We start from the raw sequence: 18,683 nt of genomic DNA on the forward strand, positions 1-18,683 counted from the left end.
TCACATTTAGAAGTCAATATATAATAAATAAGATAAAATAGAATGTAAAGGTTTGATGGAAATATGAAACTTTTTCTTGTTTACAAGAAGCTATATCAAAGTGGTTTCAATTTATATTCTTTAGTAACATATTTCTCTTTTTCATATTAGAGTATCTTATTTCACTATAGCACACTTCTATAGAAAATAACAGATGTAATTTAATGTACTATAAAATAATGCCAAAGGTGCTTAACATTGATGTCTTCTTCTGATTTTGATAGTTTATTTCTGATATTTTCTTATGCTTCTGCCCTTCTCCTCACTCCCTCTTCCCCCGCCCTGGCTTGACATGTCTTACTTGTAGATATGTTGTAGTCTTTTGAAGTTTTGAAGTCCTTTTGAAATGGGATTAGGCACAGAATAGCTCCAAGGTTAAAATATCAATAATAATCTGTAGGGATATGGACCATTACTAGAAATAATTTGATGCCTCATTGGTTGTCATTGAGATATATGCTGTAAAGAGTGTTTTTTTTTCCTGAATTTGAGTAATCTGTGATGTGACATTTTCAAAGTAGCATATGAAGCCACTGCATGCTTTAATAAAAACCCATCCGGTAAAGTCCTGTGTATTTATTAGCTCTATTTTCTTTTACATTCTTAGAGAAACTAGTTTCTTTTTCTCATGGATGGAAGAAGGAAAAACAAAATGAAAAAGAACAACCACCAGAAAAAACCCCAAAAAACAAAAACAAAAAACAAACTAACCAAATCACAGCAAAACAAAAAAAAACCCACACAAAAGCCCCAAAAGATTGCCGAGTACCAGAGAAACTTTGTGATCAGAAAGGAAAAAAGTGTTGATGTTGGCTTGTGTGGGGTTTTTGATTGTTTTTCTTCCAGATTAATGACTGTCATTCTCTGAACATGAGAGGAAGTGAGGCACAAAGCAGAACAATTTTTAGAAAAAAGACTAGTCTTTTTGATGGTGCATATGCTGGTAAACCAATGCAGATGTTGAATTTTTCCAAGAAAAGGAGCCTGAGTGGGTCAAGGTGATGGTGAAATAATCAGGAACTCTTGGGTTAATTCATGCACTCATGGAAACACTTGCAGAAAGTTGATGGAAACTGAGATAAAGTGTAGGCAGAAGGGAAAATTGTGTTTTAGTATCTCATATGTTTCCTCTAAATAAAACCTTTTTTCCTTCGACTGAGTTTTGTGGGCACAGTGTCAGTGCATGTGGAGTGGCACCACAGTATCTATTTGAATGGAGGCAGACAGAGGATATGCCATGCTTCCTGTGTGATCTGTGATAAGTGCTAAATTTAATCATTAATGACGATGAATTAAGATTATGTTGATCGTATCAGTAGAATTGAAGACTGAGACTCTGCATTTCTTTTCCTTTGTAAACTTATTTCCCTTGCCAGACACAGTCCAGTCTCTGTAACCAGCTGCAGCAAGGGAAAATTTCACTTCAGTATGGTGAATTACAGAAACTATGTGTTGCTAGGTAGCTAGTAGAAGCCTTGAGTGTGGAAAATTGTAGGGTTCATCTTTATTTCAGTAATATAATGTGAGGTATGTTTGTATTTGTTTTAGTAAATCCATTTAAAATACATCAAGAATTTCAGATGAACCAATACAAAACATTAATGTCATAGCTGAGCCTGAAATGCCATCTACCTAAATATATTTATTTTTTCTCATGTTTGATTAATTTTATTTCCTCTGTTGGCAGAATAACCACCTAGACACTAAACGAAACATGCAATATTTTGCTGCCATTGTATTTTATAAACCAGAATTCTTTTTTAATGGCCGTACTAGAGGAAAAGCAGAAATGAAAAATTAAGAAGTTATTTACCTCTAAATGGTCTTGGAAGTGACACTGAAAACTTAGGAATCTCACAACACATCGTGCTACAAACTCAATGTTGCATGTCAGTAAGAAAAGTTTTCTTTTTGAATGCATGATGCTTATTTTTTCTGAATTAGAGAGGCGGAAAAAAGGATGTTTTAACTTTGTTTTTTCTTTTTTGGATGGAACATTTTCGACTAATTTCCAGCCTCTCATCTGTTGATAATTTTATTTTTACCTGCTGAGAATATCACTGCATAGAGAAATCACCCTAATAGATGAAATTCAATTTAGACCGTGTAAGTACTTAGGCTCTAGCAGGATATATGAGCAAGTAGTGACGTGATTTTAGTCAGTGCTAAAACAATTGCTATGGTTGCTGACCTAATGCTGTGCCAGCTCATTTTAGTAAAGATGTATAGTTACTTTCTATATGCAAATCAAGAACTAATATGTGACCAGATCCCAAAGGAAAGCAACATGATGTCTTTTGCAGAAAGGAGTGTAGAAATAATTGGAAATGGAAAATGACTTCAGGAAAATAGAAGAAAAGAGCTTAGTGTATACATGGCATCGCTCTTAATCCAGTGAGCAATTTTTCCCAGTAGTTGCTTGATCTGTGGGTGATTTATGTAAGTTGTGTTAAATTTTTACATGAAGTATTTTGTTACTATGGTGATAGGTGCCACTCCACACAGATTGTTTAAATGAAATAAAGGCAATTCTTTGTACTCAGCAAGCTGGGTAATTGCTATCAGTTTGTACACCAGGGTTATGAACTTAGAGAATGCATGTTCATTAAGTATTCAGGGAAAGGCTCTAGACTTTTAGAAGTGCATTTGTGTAGGTTGCATAGGAAATGTCCTTTTACGTAGCATTTGTTTAATAGCTTGCATTGTATTTTTCATTTCGTTTTTCTTAGTATCTTAAGTGGCGTAAGTTCACCATTCTGTTTTCTACCATCCCCATGAGTTCTTACGCATGTTTTCAATGGGGGAGGACAGAGTGGGTTGCTGCGGATGCAGGTGAGCTCTGGCTTCAGTGTGGAGGGGCAGAGAATAATAATAGAGTGAGGATGTCATAGAGCCAATTTCAAGAAACTGCAGGGTTTGAATAATTGTAGAAAAAGTGGGAAAGAAAGCAAATATTTCTGAATGGCAGTGGGAAGAAAATCGACAGGAATTGTGTGGGAAGCAAAGAGGAGTTGAAAATGGCACCCAGGTTGTGAGCTTGTGGGACATAAGGTGGTGGAGTTGTTGACAGAGATAGGAAAAAAAGCAGGGAGCAGAGAGGGTTTGGGAAGAAACGTGATTTCAGCTTTTCAGCATACTGCGTTGGGGCTGGTGGCAAATATCCAGGAGGAGATTCTGAACTGTGAATGTGAACAGAAGGGCTGAGAGATCTGTGACTCATCCACACAGAGATGATAATTAAAGCAGCATGATTTTAGGGGGCTGCTGAGCAAAAGGGAAGAGGTTGCAGAAAGAGGGAGAGTGAGGGTAGAGCTCCCTGGGACTGTGGCAGTCTGAAGTAGGAGGAATAGCCATGACTGGAGACTTTTGGAGCACTCAGTGGGAAGAAAGTCAAGGAAAGCACATATTCTGGAAAGTCCACTTAGAAATGCAGTATAAAGTTTTAACAATGGCTGTGTAATTTTAAAAAATCGTTTTATTTGGCAGCAGCAAAGAATTACCAATGCAAGCGCTAGGTAGTTACGTAGCTTAAGAAGAGCTGGCTTTTGCATTTTAGGTACTGAGAAAGGAGAAAGGTATTTCCTCTTCCCCATCTCCATTTCAAACATTTGTAATTGTCAGTATCCCTAGGGCCTGCACCTTTTGCATCCAGTGTCCTGCTAGATCTCTTAAAAATCAAAGATATGGTAAAGCACTGCACTAGGAAACCTCTGCCTGTGTCATACCCTTAATTCTTTGCCCATTGCCAGAGGAGAATGTTACCTGCTTGACAGCCTCTGTAGCTTTGGGGGTGTTTAAGAGGTTTTTGCTTCTTGGTTTTGTGGATGAAGGGGTTGGAGGGGAGAGTTTGGGACAGATCTGTATATATGCTAATTTGTACTTTATTCCTCCAGTAATTACTCAGACATGCTTGTAAATCGCAGCCTGAGCAAGGTTCCCTAATAGCCTTCGGTTTTCTAATAGTCATGCTTTACAGAACACATGAACATTTTGCTGTAGCCTACATTATATCAATCAAGTTTATTGTTTCAAAGCTGTCCTTTCATCCCACCATCAGTTGTATTGGATATATTTTCCATCCATTTTCTATTTCAAGTAGTGAAAGACTAAATTGATTGAATCTATCTTGTCCTTGTACCTGTTTGGAAATAATGTACCATTGTCTTAGTCTGAGAAGAATGATGAAAGGTAATAATAAATGAATCCGTTATGAAAGTTATTAAACTTATGTCTTCTTTGTGTTTTGGCAAAGCTTTAGACTTTGGCATCATTGTTGTCAAGATCTTTTGTGAGAACCTTCAGTGATGACTACAGTAAACCTCAGTCTTGTGCCTTTCTTGCTACAGCTGAATTGGACAGAACTCAAGCCAAATGAGCATTTCTTGAGCCAATGGCATAAGTTCCCTAGAGCTGGTGACACTTGAACAGTCTCACAGTGGGCTCCTTGAAGCCAGAACAACTTCTTTTTGATGATGCAGTGCTGAGGCTCAAGGGACTGGGACTTACGATCTGAGCATTCTTGACTTAATTATTTTTTTATTCTTGCTAAGTAGCAAGACTGACAGACCATCCATTTGACACATACTGGTATTAAAGGATTCAGTTACAGTTTTAATCAATTTGAGAAGCAAAGGGATTTAAAGAATGGCTTGGCTTAATTGCAACCAATGGCTATATTGCTCAAGAGAGATTTTATACCAAAGGCTTGGCAATGCATGAAAGTCTGAACCCTCTTTTAGCAATCATGTAATTAATTATTTTTGTAACAAATAGAGAACTGGAGTTACATGGTTTAGAACATTTTGCGTGATTTCAAAATAATGGTGACAGCAATAATGGTGACTATCAAAAATCTGTTTTTAAGCAGTACATACAATCTAGCTGTTGCCCTCTTAAAACTAGAAATGGAATATGTGTGAGATTGCTCATGAAAGGTACATTTTCCAGGCAATTTCACTACCACTTTTAAAATTGGGTTCCTAACCTTGCCAATATTTTATCAGCAAAATACTGGTAAAACCAGTGTAATATACACAAACACACACATGTAAATTCTGTTGGATTTCAGAGGAAAACAAGTTAAAATAGCAGTGAAGAAGCTTCACCAGAAGCAGCGTGGAAGCTGCCTGAAGAACACATGCTCTCATGGCAAGCTCTTGTTCCTCACAAGTTGCTCTACCTCTGTAGCACCACACAGCTTTTGAGCAATGCTGCTATCCTATGACTTCACAAGGGACATTTTGGCGTTAACATGGTACCTGAGAATTGGGAGATCTGGTTTTTGTTCTAGACAATCATGTAACCTGTTTTTGTATCAGTTCTGCCTAGGAAATGTTCTGTGCCTTGGAGGAAAAAATAAATTAGGATGATTAAATATACATGAGCAACTAAAACATTCTGCTGGACAAGAAAACACAGTGAAAGAAGTCCATGCCCTCTCTTGAGCACTCTGATCTAAGGATAAACAGAAAGGCTGAAGTGTTGCCAAGTTTGTTGCTGAAAGAACTAATCAACATATTTCTGCTTTTTTTTTTTTTTTTTTTTATCCCTTACCTATTTGTATGTACATATTTAATTTTCCTGAGCTAGCATAACTTTATTCTGAAGTCATGGACCTGACAGGAACTTAAGAGTGCCAAGAAGAGTACAGTGCAGCAGCTGCCTGGAATATATGGCAAAATCACAAATAATAATAGTAGTAGTAATGATGACATATTTCAAGATTATAGCCTGCAAGTACCCTGAGAGGAGAAGTGTTTGACAGGTAATTGCAATAGGTAATTTGACAGGTTTCTGACTCAGACTTGGACACCAGATCATATATGTGCAAAAATACAAATATTATTGTTCTGAATATTATCCCATAGATATAGCACTGGAGAACTATACAAACACTTTTTTCCTGTGGGTTATATATATGATCAGTAGGATGAGTTGGGAGGTCTTCTAGATCTCAGTACTTCACATTTTGAGTTGAGATTTAAGCAGCTCGGGTGCAAAGCAAAGGACTAAAGAGTAAAGAAAGAGCTGGTGTAATTAGCTGGCCCCATTCCTCACTTCTGTGACAAATGTTGAAAAACAAGGCAATAATAGTGAAGGGAAAAGAAAATATAATGGAAAAATGAAGCATCATAAACATTGTTTTTGAAAAATAAAATCCACATATATTTGTATTTTATATGTTCTAGTAACGTCTGAGGCAGGGTGGGATGAGATGCAAATATTCTACAGCATTGTCACCAGTCAGTGCTGTCTCAGTCAGTACGTTTAATTTAAGTTTCTTTAGTAATTATTGCTTATGACAATATGATAGGATTTTTGCAGATAAGACTTGTCATTTTTGTAGAAGTAAAGCAGAATTGTGATCATGAAGGTCTGAAGTTCTGGAAGAAATAGAAGTGATGCCTCTCAGTTGTAGCGTAGCATAGATCTTGCTAGTCTTAAAATTTTACTGGGATTGAAAGTGCAGAAGAACCCTCTTCCTGATTGTTGTAGTTTGTCCTTGCTGCTCTTATCTTTCTCCCTTACTGCATTTTTTTCTGTTTCTTCCAGTTTTGGACCTCATGTTTCTTGTTTTTTTAGGATCTTAGCCTAGTTCCGGCTGCCTACAGAAAGGTCACTTTTACTGTTTTTGATGCGTGAGGCACAGCTGGAAAGAGTGACTATGAAAATCTGATATTAGTAATTAAGTTGTTCTATCATATTCCCTTTTTATTTTTCTTTCTTTGCAGATGAGGTTGTCCCATTTTCCTATCTGAAACTGGCTAATGGCCAATAGTTGACTACATCTTCAGGAAGTATAAATTAATGCAGAGCTGCTTTTGTTGCTTTATTAGCAATCTGTGTTATGAATCTTTTAGGAAATAATATGCATTTAGAAGATAACCTTATGTTTTTTGAGCTGAAGGTTTGTTTGTTTGGTTAGAAGAAGATCATATGGCCTATCTTTAGTTATAGTTTATCTGTGAATATATGTGTGAAGTTCAGAGAACAAACAAGTAAAAGTAAAATATCTCCCCCTTATTGTATCTGTATTTCAGTTCCGGGGTAATCACAGTATTGTTTCACTAAGTGAATGTCAAATTGTCAGTTTGTGTAGGAGTAAAGCGTGGTTGCAAATTTTTTTGTGTGTTCTTGCTTTTCTAAAGTAGAAAAAAAGTTGATGTTGAACTTGCTTGGGTTCTGTTTCTTACCTTAATTGCAATGTTTTGACACTGTGGCTAAACAGATATTTAAGAAGATCTTTCAGGAGTAAGATATGGGCTTGTAGTCTAGTTATGGAAAGAAGACAGGTTCTCCAGCTGTGGGTGGTATGCTATTAAGAATACAAATTTATTTCTAATTGCATAGTTAGTGACTCTTTTTAATAGTTCTTTTTAATAGTTCTCAAGTGCTTTAATCTCTTTTAGTTGAAATGAAATGGGTATGAAAAAGCAATAATTGAAAATGGTAAAGGCCCCCAGTAATAAGCATTCAGCTTTTCATTCTACCTAAGGGATATTTGAGTAGAGTGGGCACAGTTATCCTCAGTGCTTGCTTAAAGCTAGAGCACAAAGCAGTGAAATGACTTTAAAAATCTAAGGGGAAATAAACTGTTCACTATGAAAGAAAGTGACATGCAGATTTTGCTCTTGGGATCGTTTGGAAGCAGTCTCAGCCCTCATCCCTAGGGGAGGCTGCAGGGAGTTAAAATGAGCTTGCAATGATGCAGGGATCAGGTTATTGACCTTTTCTAGGTTTCTTTGAATCCTAGACTTCAGGGCTGTGCTGGCATTGATCTTTGCATTCCTGCCCATTTCCCTGAGCTCATGCTTGGATTGTGTTTATTTGGATGTCATTCATGTATGGAAAAAGTATATTTTGGAATTGTTTTTTTACCTAAGCATTGTGTTTGTTCTCCTCCAGTTTTTCTGTCTTTTGTGTTTTACTGAACTGTTAATTTTTCTCTTGCCTGAATATGAAGATGTAGCATCAACAATCACCTGTTTGCTATATGATTAACTCATTTAGCAATTAATCTTCCCAGACCCTGCATTTGTAGGGAATTATGTGTTGAAGAGAGAATGTAAGGGTGAGGCAACCTGCCCCTATACATAGACTGGATGCCTGAGAAGTTTTCCACTTGCTTTACTGTCTTTTCTAGATTCAGAAATATTTTAGATTCAGAAATATTTAATTTTTTCATATAGATGCTTGCTTTGTCAGAAATAAGCATATTTCTTTAGCTTTCTTCATGATTATGTGGAAGTTTCATGTGAAAGATGTAGGAGTGTTTCTCTGTTATTCACTGGTTTGTTCATTGTAATAAACCTCTACAGCATTTAAGAACCTCGAGTCCTTCTTCCCTTAGTAGTGAGACTTCTCGAATAGTATCCTCTTTAAGCTGAATGTTTAAACTTATAGTAAACTCTTCGTATTACCAATTAAATAATTATATCTGCTTGAAAGCACTTTTTTTTCTTCTCCAACTTAAATGTTACAATCCCTTCCTGCTATTTTTGCAAAATGATTCATGCAGAACATAGATGTATCCAGATTGAAAATGTTACATGCCCTCCCACATAGAACAATGAAATGTGTGTTTTGCTACTAAGATTGCAAATACTTCATTGATGTCTGCATATAATTAAACGTGTTAGATTTTCTTTCTGGCTGTACTTACTGGCAAATGTTTCTTGAATGCCAACAGCTGTTATTAGGAAAATATTCCCTGATCAACCTGCTGCTTCTGCATAGGTTGCTGTACATAAAGCTTAAGGACACATTGGCTTTTCTTGCCCGAGTAACAGTAGAAGCATTTCATGGATTAAAAGTTAATTAAAAAAAAAAAAAAAAAGAGGTTGCATATAACAGTAAATTTTTAAGAGGATAAACTGATTTAAAAATGAGACTTAAAACATGAAAACTTAGTCACATTTTTCATGTGGGTTATTAGGTAGGATATAAAGCATCTGTTCTAAACAGAGATTGCACTAATTACCACAAAGCTAGAGCATGTGATGAACTTAGCAAAGAGTAGTTCTTTCACCAATGTTGGTTTTATTTCATGTGCTCTCTGTCTTACTAAATCCATTTCTCTATGTTCACTGTGGTTTTGATCTGTCAGCAAAACTTTCATAACCCCCAGCCTCCCATCTGTTAGTCTTGCTTATAGAAACTACCTCACATGCTGCATAAGGTGCCAACAACGTGCATGCAGTCCCCGGCAGGCTGTTATGTCCTAAGATGGTCTGACTCGAGCTTCCTTTGTATCCTGTTTCCATCATTTGTCTTCCTTCCCATTGCATGGAGTGTTATAAACAATCAGGGGTTCCCTTTTCTTCCTTCCAGTGGTTCCCTTTTCTCTTCTCCTTCTTCCCAGAGTTTCCTTCTCTGGCAGGGTGTACAAACACAGCAGTGCAGTTCAGCTCAGCAGGAATTGTTCGGCTTAGTTTTCTTTCTTTGTTACTTAAGACTATTGCTGGTATGTCTATTTTTCAGTGTTACCACTAGAAGTGGGTCATTCTTGTCCATGGTCAGGGACTGCTGTTCGAAGGCACTTGTCTAGCAAATATGTAACTGGCTGGTATGTGCCAAAACAGTAGAGGAAGATCATTATCTGTCTCAGGGAGGGAAACAAGAACTAGTGAATAAATATAAACATTTACCAGTATTTCCTTTCTGTGGTGGCTTCACACTTCAGTTACATGAGTCTTTCCATTCTGTTTGAGACTTTGAAATCTTTTGCTTCATCCTAAAGTCTTTTCAGTTGAATTTAATTAAATTTTTTAAGGATAAATCCAGGAAAGGTAAATGACTGGATCAACTTAACCTGCCTTTTCTGCTTTACTTTTTCAGGATTGCACAGTATATGAAACAGAGAATAAAATTCTTCATGTGGTAAGTAGTATTTGGATTTCTATCGATAAATATATTTGTATAGACCAGATAGAATTATATATGTGTGTGTTTTGGACTCTTCCGATGCAGTGCCAATGTGATAATGAACTACTCTGAGTATGACTGAGTGAATGTTTTAAACAACTTGTGAATAAGTAATGATGTTATGGAAGCTGAACTTGGCATATGAGAAGCCAGGAGCTTTGGAAGGGCTTGTGTCTGTCTGGCTCAGGCCCATCTGTTAATTGTATCATGGTCAGAAGAATTATTTTGAATAATGCCTCTTTTTTTTCCCAAGAGAGCTGTTCACTAGGCTCCTGTGAAATCATATATATTTATGTTAGTGACGTAGCTTAATTTATACAGCTTTATTCCTCATAAGCATTGAGCTAGCCTAGTGATAGGAAAATTAATGCAATATTTCCCTTTTGAATTCTTAGCATAAATAAAATGGTCTATTACCAGAACCTGTAGTGCTATTGATAATAAATAAAGCAGGTGAAAATCACCATGGCATCAGAACACAGGATGAGTTTGAAAGGCTGGTATTTTGGTGGATGGAGAGTCAAAACCTTGACTAAAGTTTGTCTGAAAACTGCATCTAAGTTTTAGATATTAAATTGCATTTCTTGTTGTGACTGTAGTTTAGTGAGTATCAAGTTAACCTGCACCTTGTTTCTAAAAGCTAGAGACAAAGACATTCTTTCTAGGAGTGAGTAATGAATTGGTTTCATTTGTTCACTGTATTTCACATTTAGGTAGGTTTTGATATCTTACTTTCCTTATTATCAGAGCTTAAGCAAGAATATACTGTATTTCTTTATTTTAAAAGGTGAACTTTTTTTGTTTTTCTCCAGTGGTCCAGTATAAAATGTTTGACAAGCTGAATTCTGTAAGCTATTGATGCTTTGATTTCACAGTGATGGGGAATAAAATGTTTCCTTGTATTTTTAAGTTTCACTGATCTTTTTCCCCTGTGGGACACAAAGGACTAGCAATTTTAGTGGGCTGACATCATCATCTTCATTAGGCTGATCTCTGCAAGTGTTTAAGTAATGAAGTTTTTAATTGCATAATCTTCAAAAAAGTTGAAGCGCTGTAAGGTTGAAATCATTATATATAGCCTGTTTTTCAATACATGCTAGTTTTCTACTGTAAGAGCCAAGAGTTCTGACATCTGCTATATACGGTATATATTTTTTACGAATTAGCAAAAAAGGATTGTAAAGGGAGCCAGTAGTGTTTAGAGCTGATGAAACATCAGTTAATATAGTCTTCAACAGAAGGATTCATCTAAGATATGCAAGTTCACAAATTTGAAACAGGTTTAAAAAATGATCTCATATCATTCAGACTCATATAGGCTTATTTCTTTAATCCACAGTAACTTCATTGTGGTGACAGGTGTACATATGTATTATTGTGGAGAGCTTAATTGGCTTCTACAATTAGTGCTTAAGCTTCCAAGGAAATATGAATAGAGTGTTGAATGTTTTACTGAAGCCTAGGATTAAAAATGGCTGCATGTATTACACGTAACTTGGATTATTTCTGACCACGTTACATTTCAACTGATGGATGGGATTTCATGGGGCAAAAGCTGACCAAACACAATTGAGGAAAGAGATAAATATGTGATTGAATAATTAAAGGTTGGGACTTGAAATCACATTTTGAATTGGAAAGGGAGCATTTTACAAATTCAGCAGAAGAGGCTGATGATAGAATTTGAATTGAAGGAAGTCATGGTTCCCTCTAACCTCTTTCCTTGGAAGACAGAAAAAGGTGCTGTGACTTTAGCCCGTTGGACAATCTGGGAAAAGTAATCTAACAGATTAATAAAAGAGGGGGAAGAGCCTACTGATACTAAGGTCTTGGGAGAGTGCATGGTATTTTTATGCCAGTGTCAAAGAAGAGAGGATGCTAGATACCTTGCGAGATAACAATATGTGAATGCATGAGTACAAACTAGATCAAAGATGCTCTAGAGGGGAATTAAGAATTTAAATCTTCTGCTATAGACTGTGCATCCAGTAAATTTGGAGGTGAATGTTAAAAAGAAGATTATCTGATATAGAAAGACTAGTAGTACATTTTGGTAAAGCCATAGAAAGAATTTTCAATGAGGAATGCTGGAAGAACTAGGAAAGATTGGGAGAAGACTATATGTACACAGATATTCCAGAGAAAATAAATTAGAAGACCAAGCTATTACAAGTCCATTTTCTGAGCACATTTCCCATCTGCAAATCACGTGCAGTCCTGGAGGTAAGAGAAGTAATGTCTGGCCGGCATCATATCCAGCTGCCTTTGAATGCTCAGATACCAACATATAGCTATGGTTGTTGGGATGACTTAGAGAGGAATTTTAATTCAAAATGATGGTCTCATCCCACATGATTTCGCATACCATTCTCTTCATGACACATAAAAGAAGGTTCCCCACAAAAGCGAAAGGCAATGACTTACAACTGATTAGTAATTCATGCAATTAGCCTAAGGAAATCCTTGTTGCAAGGTATTGTTCCCACTAAGGACTGAAGGCAAATTTTAAGAGATCCTAAAAGAACTACAGCTAAAGAAATGAAAATAAAATAAGTGGCATTTATGTACCCTTGTCCTTTAGGACAACAATAAATTTACCACCTTAGGAGCAGATCACTGGATCAAAGTTGCTGGTTTTTGTCTGCGTTACCTTTTGGTGGTCCAGTGGTTTACTTCAGGTTGAACCTGTGTTCTGGGTTGGACACCTCCATTGTTCACCTGGCTCAAATTGTTATTTTGAACTCATGTGCCATGGTTCAGGGTCTGGAGCTCTGTATGCGCAAATCACCTGTGGGGATGCGGCTCCGTTTCCCCCTGGAGCGAGCCTACTTTGTGCCAAACTGGAGGGGGTCAACAGGGTATGTGGGAACAAGTGGGAGACCACTCTGCTGCTATTGAAGTGCATGCTTGGATACTTCCAAAGTTAGCCTGTCACTGCTTTCCTCTGAAGCCTGGTGGAGTAGTCAATATCCCTCACCAAAGGCAAGATCCTCAATTAAATGATGGATTGGTTTGCTTTAATTAGTTAAGGCCAAAAAATAGTTAATGTGCTCATATCCTAATGGCAGTAATTTCTTTTGAAAAGCAAATGAATACCATCTTTCTTTCAGAGATGGCAGTGGTGTTCATGTGGAAAGACTGCTGAATCACCTTGTCCATAAATAGTATGTTTTGATGTCACTGAACTTATTCTGATGTTAGCCTTTTAGATATCACTGATATGTTTAAGAAATAATATTCTGTGGAGACAGAGCTGTATAGCTTCAGTTTACATTCAAGAAATCAATATGCTTGTTTACTCCAAGCAATTCAAGTTTCAAATGCTTTATAAAAGCATTTTGATTGTCACTCACAATATTAGTTTAAGTAGTAAACTAATCTGTATTATTCAACTAAACACATAAAATGGATCTAAAGGAAAAAAGTCTTATGGAAAACCAATCAGATTTTAAGAAGAAATTACCTACTTCAACTTGCTGATTTCTTCAAAATGGAATTGCAGAGTCGGGGAAAGAAAAGACTCTTCTATAATTTTATGCCCTAGAATTGCAGGTGTGTTGAAACAATTATTTTAAAGACAACTGTATTTTTGAAGTGGTTTTTTTTTTGCTATGAATTTGTTTACAGAAACCCTTGCTTTCTGTGGAATAAGAAGCATAAAACCATACAGGAATAATATGCTGGTTTTTGCTCATGAAAATGTTGATGCTTTGGAAATATTCTTGAATATAGAGAAATTAATAATATTTCTGCCACTTCATTTTTCAGTATGTTTTCTCCAGGTTGCCTGTTGCTCAGTAAGCAATGCAATATTATTAAATAATAATAATTGTAATAATAAATTAATGCAAGCAGAAGTAAATATCACCAGATAATAATACCAACAGAAGGAGATGGCAATAGAAAATGATAACTTAAGAAGAACAGGCTTTAAAATACAGTGAGCCTAAATATGAAAGTATTAGCAGTAGGTGTGGTGTTTGCTTCAAATTTGGAAATTAGTATGCTCTCCCTAGTTTATATTTAGAATCTTTATATGTATTTAACTTCAGATGATAAAATGTATGGAAAGCTGCTCATCTTAAAAGGGTATCAGTTCTGCTTATTTGGAGAGTTGTAAGTTAATTATTGCTAAAGTCTGAATGGAGGTTTAAAATCTTTGAAGAATAATTCATTGATTCCATCGACCTGCTCAGGGCTGTATATGATGGAAATATCTAGTTCAGATTAATCCATGTGAAGTAGTAGAGTATTAAAGTGAGAACAATTCAAGAAGGACTAATTCTTGGAAAGTAGAATCTGAGCACCAATCAGATTAATAATAAGTTTTAACTGTCTTTTCTTCTTAGTTTAATTATATATATTAAAAAGAGTGTTTTCCTAAAATTATGCTGCTTTTCCTACCCAAAAAAATAGTTTTATTGAGTTGGAAAATCACAGAAAGTAGAACCACAGAGTGAAATTAATATTGAGAAGTTTTTGAAATACAAGCTATTTAAATGTAAAAAGTTACTAAATTGAAAAAGAAAAGAACAAGTAATGGATCAGAACATTCTCCTTTTGCTACAAGCCTTGCAGATACCACTGTGATGATAATCCACTCCTGCCCACTGTATTTGAATATTTGTTACAGATACATTGTTAAAGGTATCATTTTGATAGTCTTATTAAAGAAAAAAAAAGAAGTAACCACCTGCTTCCTTTCAACGGGCTATACCTTGCAAATTCGGCCCAGCAAACTTAACTCTAACAGAAGCCTCTCTTGCATCAAAATAATATTAGGTTCAGTGTTTAAACTTCATTTATATATAAATGCAAGTCCAGGCGAAGTTTGTTCTAAGATTACTGGAGTTATTGATGTATTTCCTACAGTACAACAAATGTTTTGACTAAAATCAATTGATTAATAATTATTTTGTTTGGCTTAAGCTAACTAGTTAGACTACATCCTGAATGCTCATGTAGCAAGTTGCTTCATCTTGGTCAGTTGTAACTAACCGAGCTCCTTTTTTTTCCTAACAGATTAAACAGAACATTAGCAAGACTTTTTTTTTTCCTTACTTTTAGCCCTGAATGTCCATGTGTCTTATTGGTATCCTGTCCATCATTCAAATTATATAGGTGAGAGAGCTGATGGGAGAGGCTGGTACTTTTCTTGTCCTCGGCCCTGGGAATGTGTTCAAGCCAGGATGCTTCAGTGTTGCAAATACTTGGCAAGATAGATTTAAGCTTGGTCGCCAGCCTGGGTAAAATTAAGGACAGGAACAAACACAAGTCTGTTTGCTTGACCAGGAATGTTTTGCGATCCTAGAACTGCCTGTATTGAGCAGAAAAGGGATGAACAGTTTGAGGGAAGGCCACGGAGGCCTCTGAAACCAGCTGTGTCCCTCTGAGCTTCCACGCTCCTGCATTTTGCCAGCACAAATTGAAGCAGCCACAGGGAATCAGAACAGACGCAAATCTTATTTAGTCACCTTTAGGTCCTTGTCCCCCTGGCTGAAAGAAAGAGCAATTGTGGAAAATCTATTAGAAATGGGTACACTACAGTCCAAAGATACCAGTAGAAAGTATTTGCTTTCATTCTTCACACTCTGGGCTGTAAAGTAGTTGCCTACTGAATGAAAGAAAATGTTTCCCCTTGAATTTCTACCAACCAACTAAATGCTGTGTAGTGATGTTTTTCATCCTCCTTTGAATCATTTAGTTTTGCACATAAAGACTGAGGTATAGCTTCAATCTGCAATTATAAGTTCGTCACTGAATAGAAAGCAGAATTTGTTACTGAAGTGATGAGTTTACTGCAAAAGAGAACTGCAGTAATCGCTGTAAGGCTTATAGTGACAAAAGGAGAAAATGTAATAATCTGTTGTATTTCTCTAAGACTTTGATAACTTTTGTTTTTGGCCTGGCCAAATCCTTTTCCTTTGTTCAGATGTCTTGCGTGCTGGAAGCTGAGTGCAGCTTGAGAAAGGTTGAGCATTTTTAATGCCTGCTGATTTTGCAGGAGCAATTGGATGCTCATCTTTCTGTGTGTCTTACTGTAGCTAGTACTGCATTGCAGTGGGGAATCAACAGTTATAGAAGATAAAGCATCCTGATCCCGTTAACAATGTTTTCATAAACAGGCATGTAGTTTTACAAAATAACAAAAGGTAACTACCATTTGAGAGAAAAGGTGAGTTGTACTGTCATCCAATTTTAGTGAAACTAAAATTCATGTCTGTGATACAGCTTGTACTGAATACTTATGCTAAAAAAGAATGCCTTCATCAATTGTTTGGAACAAAATGAGTAGCAAAAGTGCACTGTTTGTGTGCTTTTCTTCCACTCAAATTAATTGAATAGCCCATGTGCAAAACTTTATGTCAGTCTGTTACTTTCCCTTAAATATAATAATAATTTTAAAACTTTTTGTTAATAAATAATAATAAAACAATTATAATACCCCCACCTGTGTATTTTTTGCACCTGTATAACTTGTCAAATTGGCTTTGCATATGCAAAGGTGAAAGCTCCAGTGAAGCCCCGGGGAGCTTAGGAAAAATAAGTCAAGCTAAAAGTAAAGTAGCATCGAACATAACTTTAGATTTAGGCAGGGAGGTTTTTTGAATGAATAAGGGAGTAACCTGATGAGCCACAGTGTGACCTGTTTAGGAAGAGGAGCATAGAGAAGTTAAAAGTGTTTTATTTGGGAACTTTCTAAATACAGTAGCATGTTGCCTCTATTAAACTAGCCTCATTCCTGTGCCGTTTGGGGGCATCTTTGCCACGGGAGGTCCTGATCCGCTGAATAGGTCCAAGGTCTTTTTTCATATAGAGGCCTAATGGGGAGGAAGCATGTTCCTGGTGAAAAGGCTGTTTTGTCTTATGTGCTGCTTTATACTGGTTGATATATTAAAAAGCCTTGGCCGATGAAGTAAACAGCAGTAACCTGGGCAGGAACTGGACAGTAACTGCATTCAGAGCCACTGGTTAAACTGTCATAAACTGGAAAAGCTGTACCCTATGAAGGTGTTCTCAGAGCCTTCCAAGCTCCAATATGCTTCTGGGGCTGAAGTTCCCCAATACTTCTCCCATCCTCCACAGACACAGGCACACACAAGGAAACAACCCACAAACCGTGAATGGGATATTTTGAGAGTAAAGGCAAGGAAAAAGGCATTACTTTGGCTGTGTCAGGCTCTGTTTGCAGTGAGAACCCGTGTACCCTGTGTGTGCAGCAGGGAGAGGATACCTGTGTATGAGTGGGCCCCTTGCTGTCCTGGCTCTGGCCAAGCTCAGAGTTTGTGAAAATATGCCTTTCACACAAACCCAAAAGACACTTGATCCTACTTACAGTCCAGCTCTTTAATCAACAAGTATTTCACCAAAATAATTTAAATGTATAATAGTTAAGGGAACCTTCTAAAATTCTGTAAATATTCTAATATGAACAGGGTTCTTATACTTTCAGAAGAAAACTAAAGGAGTTGTTAAATATTATCTTGTAGCAGCTGAAAGTTTTGGATTGTTGGGCAGAACCCAAGCCTGTTGTCTAAAAAAATTGCTTTTTGTTCCCATACTCATAGTAGTTCATTATCACATTGGCACTGCTTTTGTTTTGTCTTGAAATTATGCTGGAAGAAAAAAAATGAAATGAAATGCATAGTATTTTGAAATTAGATGAGTAGTTTAATTAAAAACAAATTAGCTAGTCATTCCTTGGAAGTCCAGGCAACGTGAATATGCCAGTTTGCTATGCAATAGCAGTGAGGCTTAAATTCAAAATCATCCTACAGCAAACATGCTTTCCCCTCCAAAGGAAAGGACAATTCTTACAATGAGAGCAAAACACGTTTTAATGCAATGAGTTGACTGGACAGAACTATTCCATAATTGCTAAGCAGGCAATGTTGTGATCATCCAGAGTTACTGTTTCTGAGAAACATTCTTTATGGGTGCATTTAATTCATGACATGTTGGTCCACTAGTGCTCTGTTAGATAAAAAGAGCCAATTCTGTTGGTCAGAAACTGAGAAGTAATTCAAGAACTTCTCTTTTTACTTTTCTGCACCTTCTGTTTTCTTTTTCTGTAATAAACCTGATAACATTTAATGGAGCTTTAAAAGTTCTCAGTATTCAGTTTTTGTCTTTATCCTACTGAGGACTGAGTACTCATGAAGTGGAAAAGATTTTCTAATGATATAGGAGAGTTTTGCCCCTAGGTATCACTTTTCTAGAAAGACAGTTATATATGCATCCCCACATGCCGAATGAATGTTTACATTTTGGAAAGGTCAGAGAATTTGAATCCTTAATATGAAAGAGCATCCTCTCATCATAGGGTCTTCTCAAGGGACTTTGCTGTGGCTCATTTACTGTGCTTAGAATGGGCATGGTATCATGCTGTTGGACGGCAGTATGAATAACTAAGATGGAAAGAAAGCTGCAAGACCCAGAAGACAATAATATTTTAGAAATGCATAGAAGTATATGGTGGATTTTTTTAATTTTTTTTTTTTAATATCATAGGAACTCAGTGACTTTGGCATCTGATACTCCCAGAGCTCCTTTTCCAGAATATTCACACTACCTTGTTTTATGATTGCAACCCATGTAACTGTGTTGGAATGCTGATCACCATAGGCTTGCTGTGTAGACTGTCTATACCCCTCTCTTGGAGAAGCAGAGGGAAAGCAGCTGCTCCAGGGAGCCATTTATGCATCTCAGCTTAGGCTTCT

General features: G+C 36.6%; 1 protein-coding gene across 1 annotated transcript in view; it reads left to right on the forward strand.

Moving 5' to 3' along the window:
- The window catches only part of CNKSR2 (connector enhancer of kinase suppressor of Ras 2), a gene marked incomplete at both ends in the record, with an annotated part of 179,934 nt that overhangs the window by 32,609 nt on the left and 128,642 nt on the right, over positions 1–18,683 (forward strand). Inside the window, one exon of the mRNA XM_082076285.1 lies at positions 9,877–9,918. Within this exon, the coding sequence (XP_081932411.1) occupies positions 9,877–9,918 (42 nt within the window). The remainder of the gene's footprint in view (positions 1–9,876; positions 9,919–18,683) is intronic.

The sequence above is a fragment of the Streptopelia decaocto genome (genome assembly GCF_964273445.1).
Source record: "Streptopelia decaocto genome assembly, chromosome: 1".
NCBI classification, from domain to species: Eukaryota; Metazoa; Chordata; class Aves; order Columbiformes; family Columbidae; genus Streptopelia; species Streptopelia decaocto.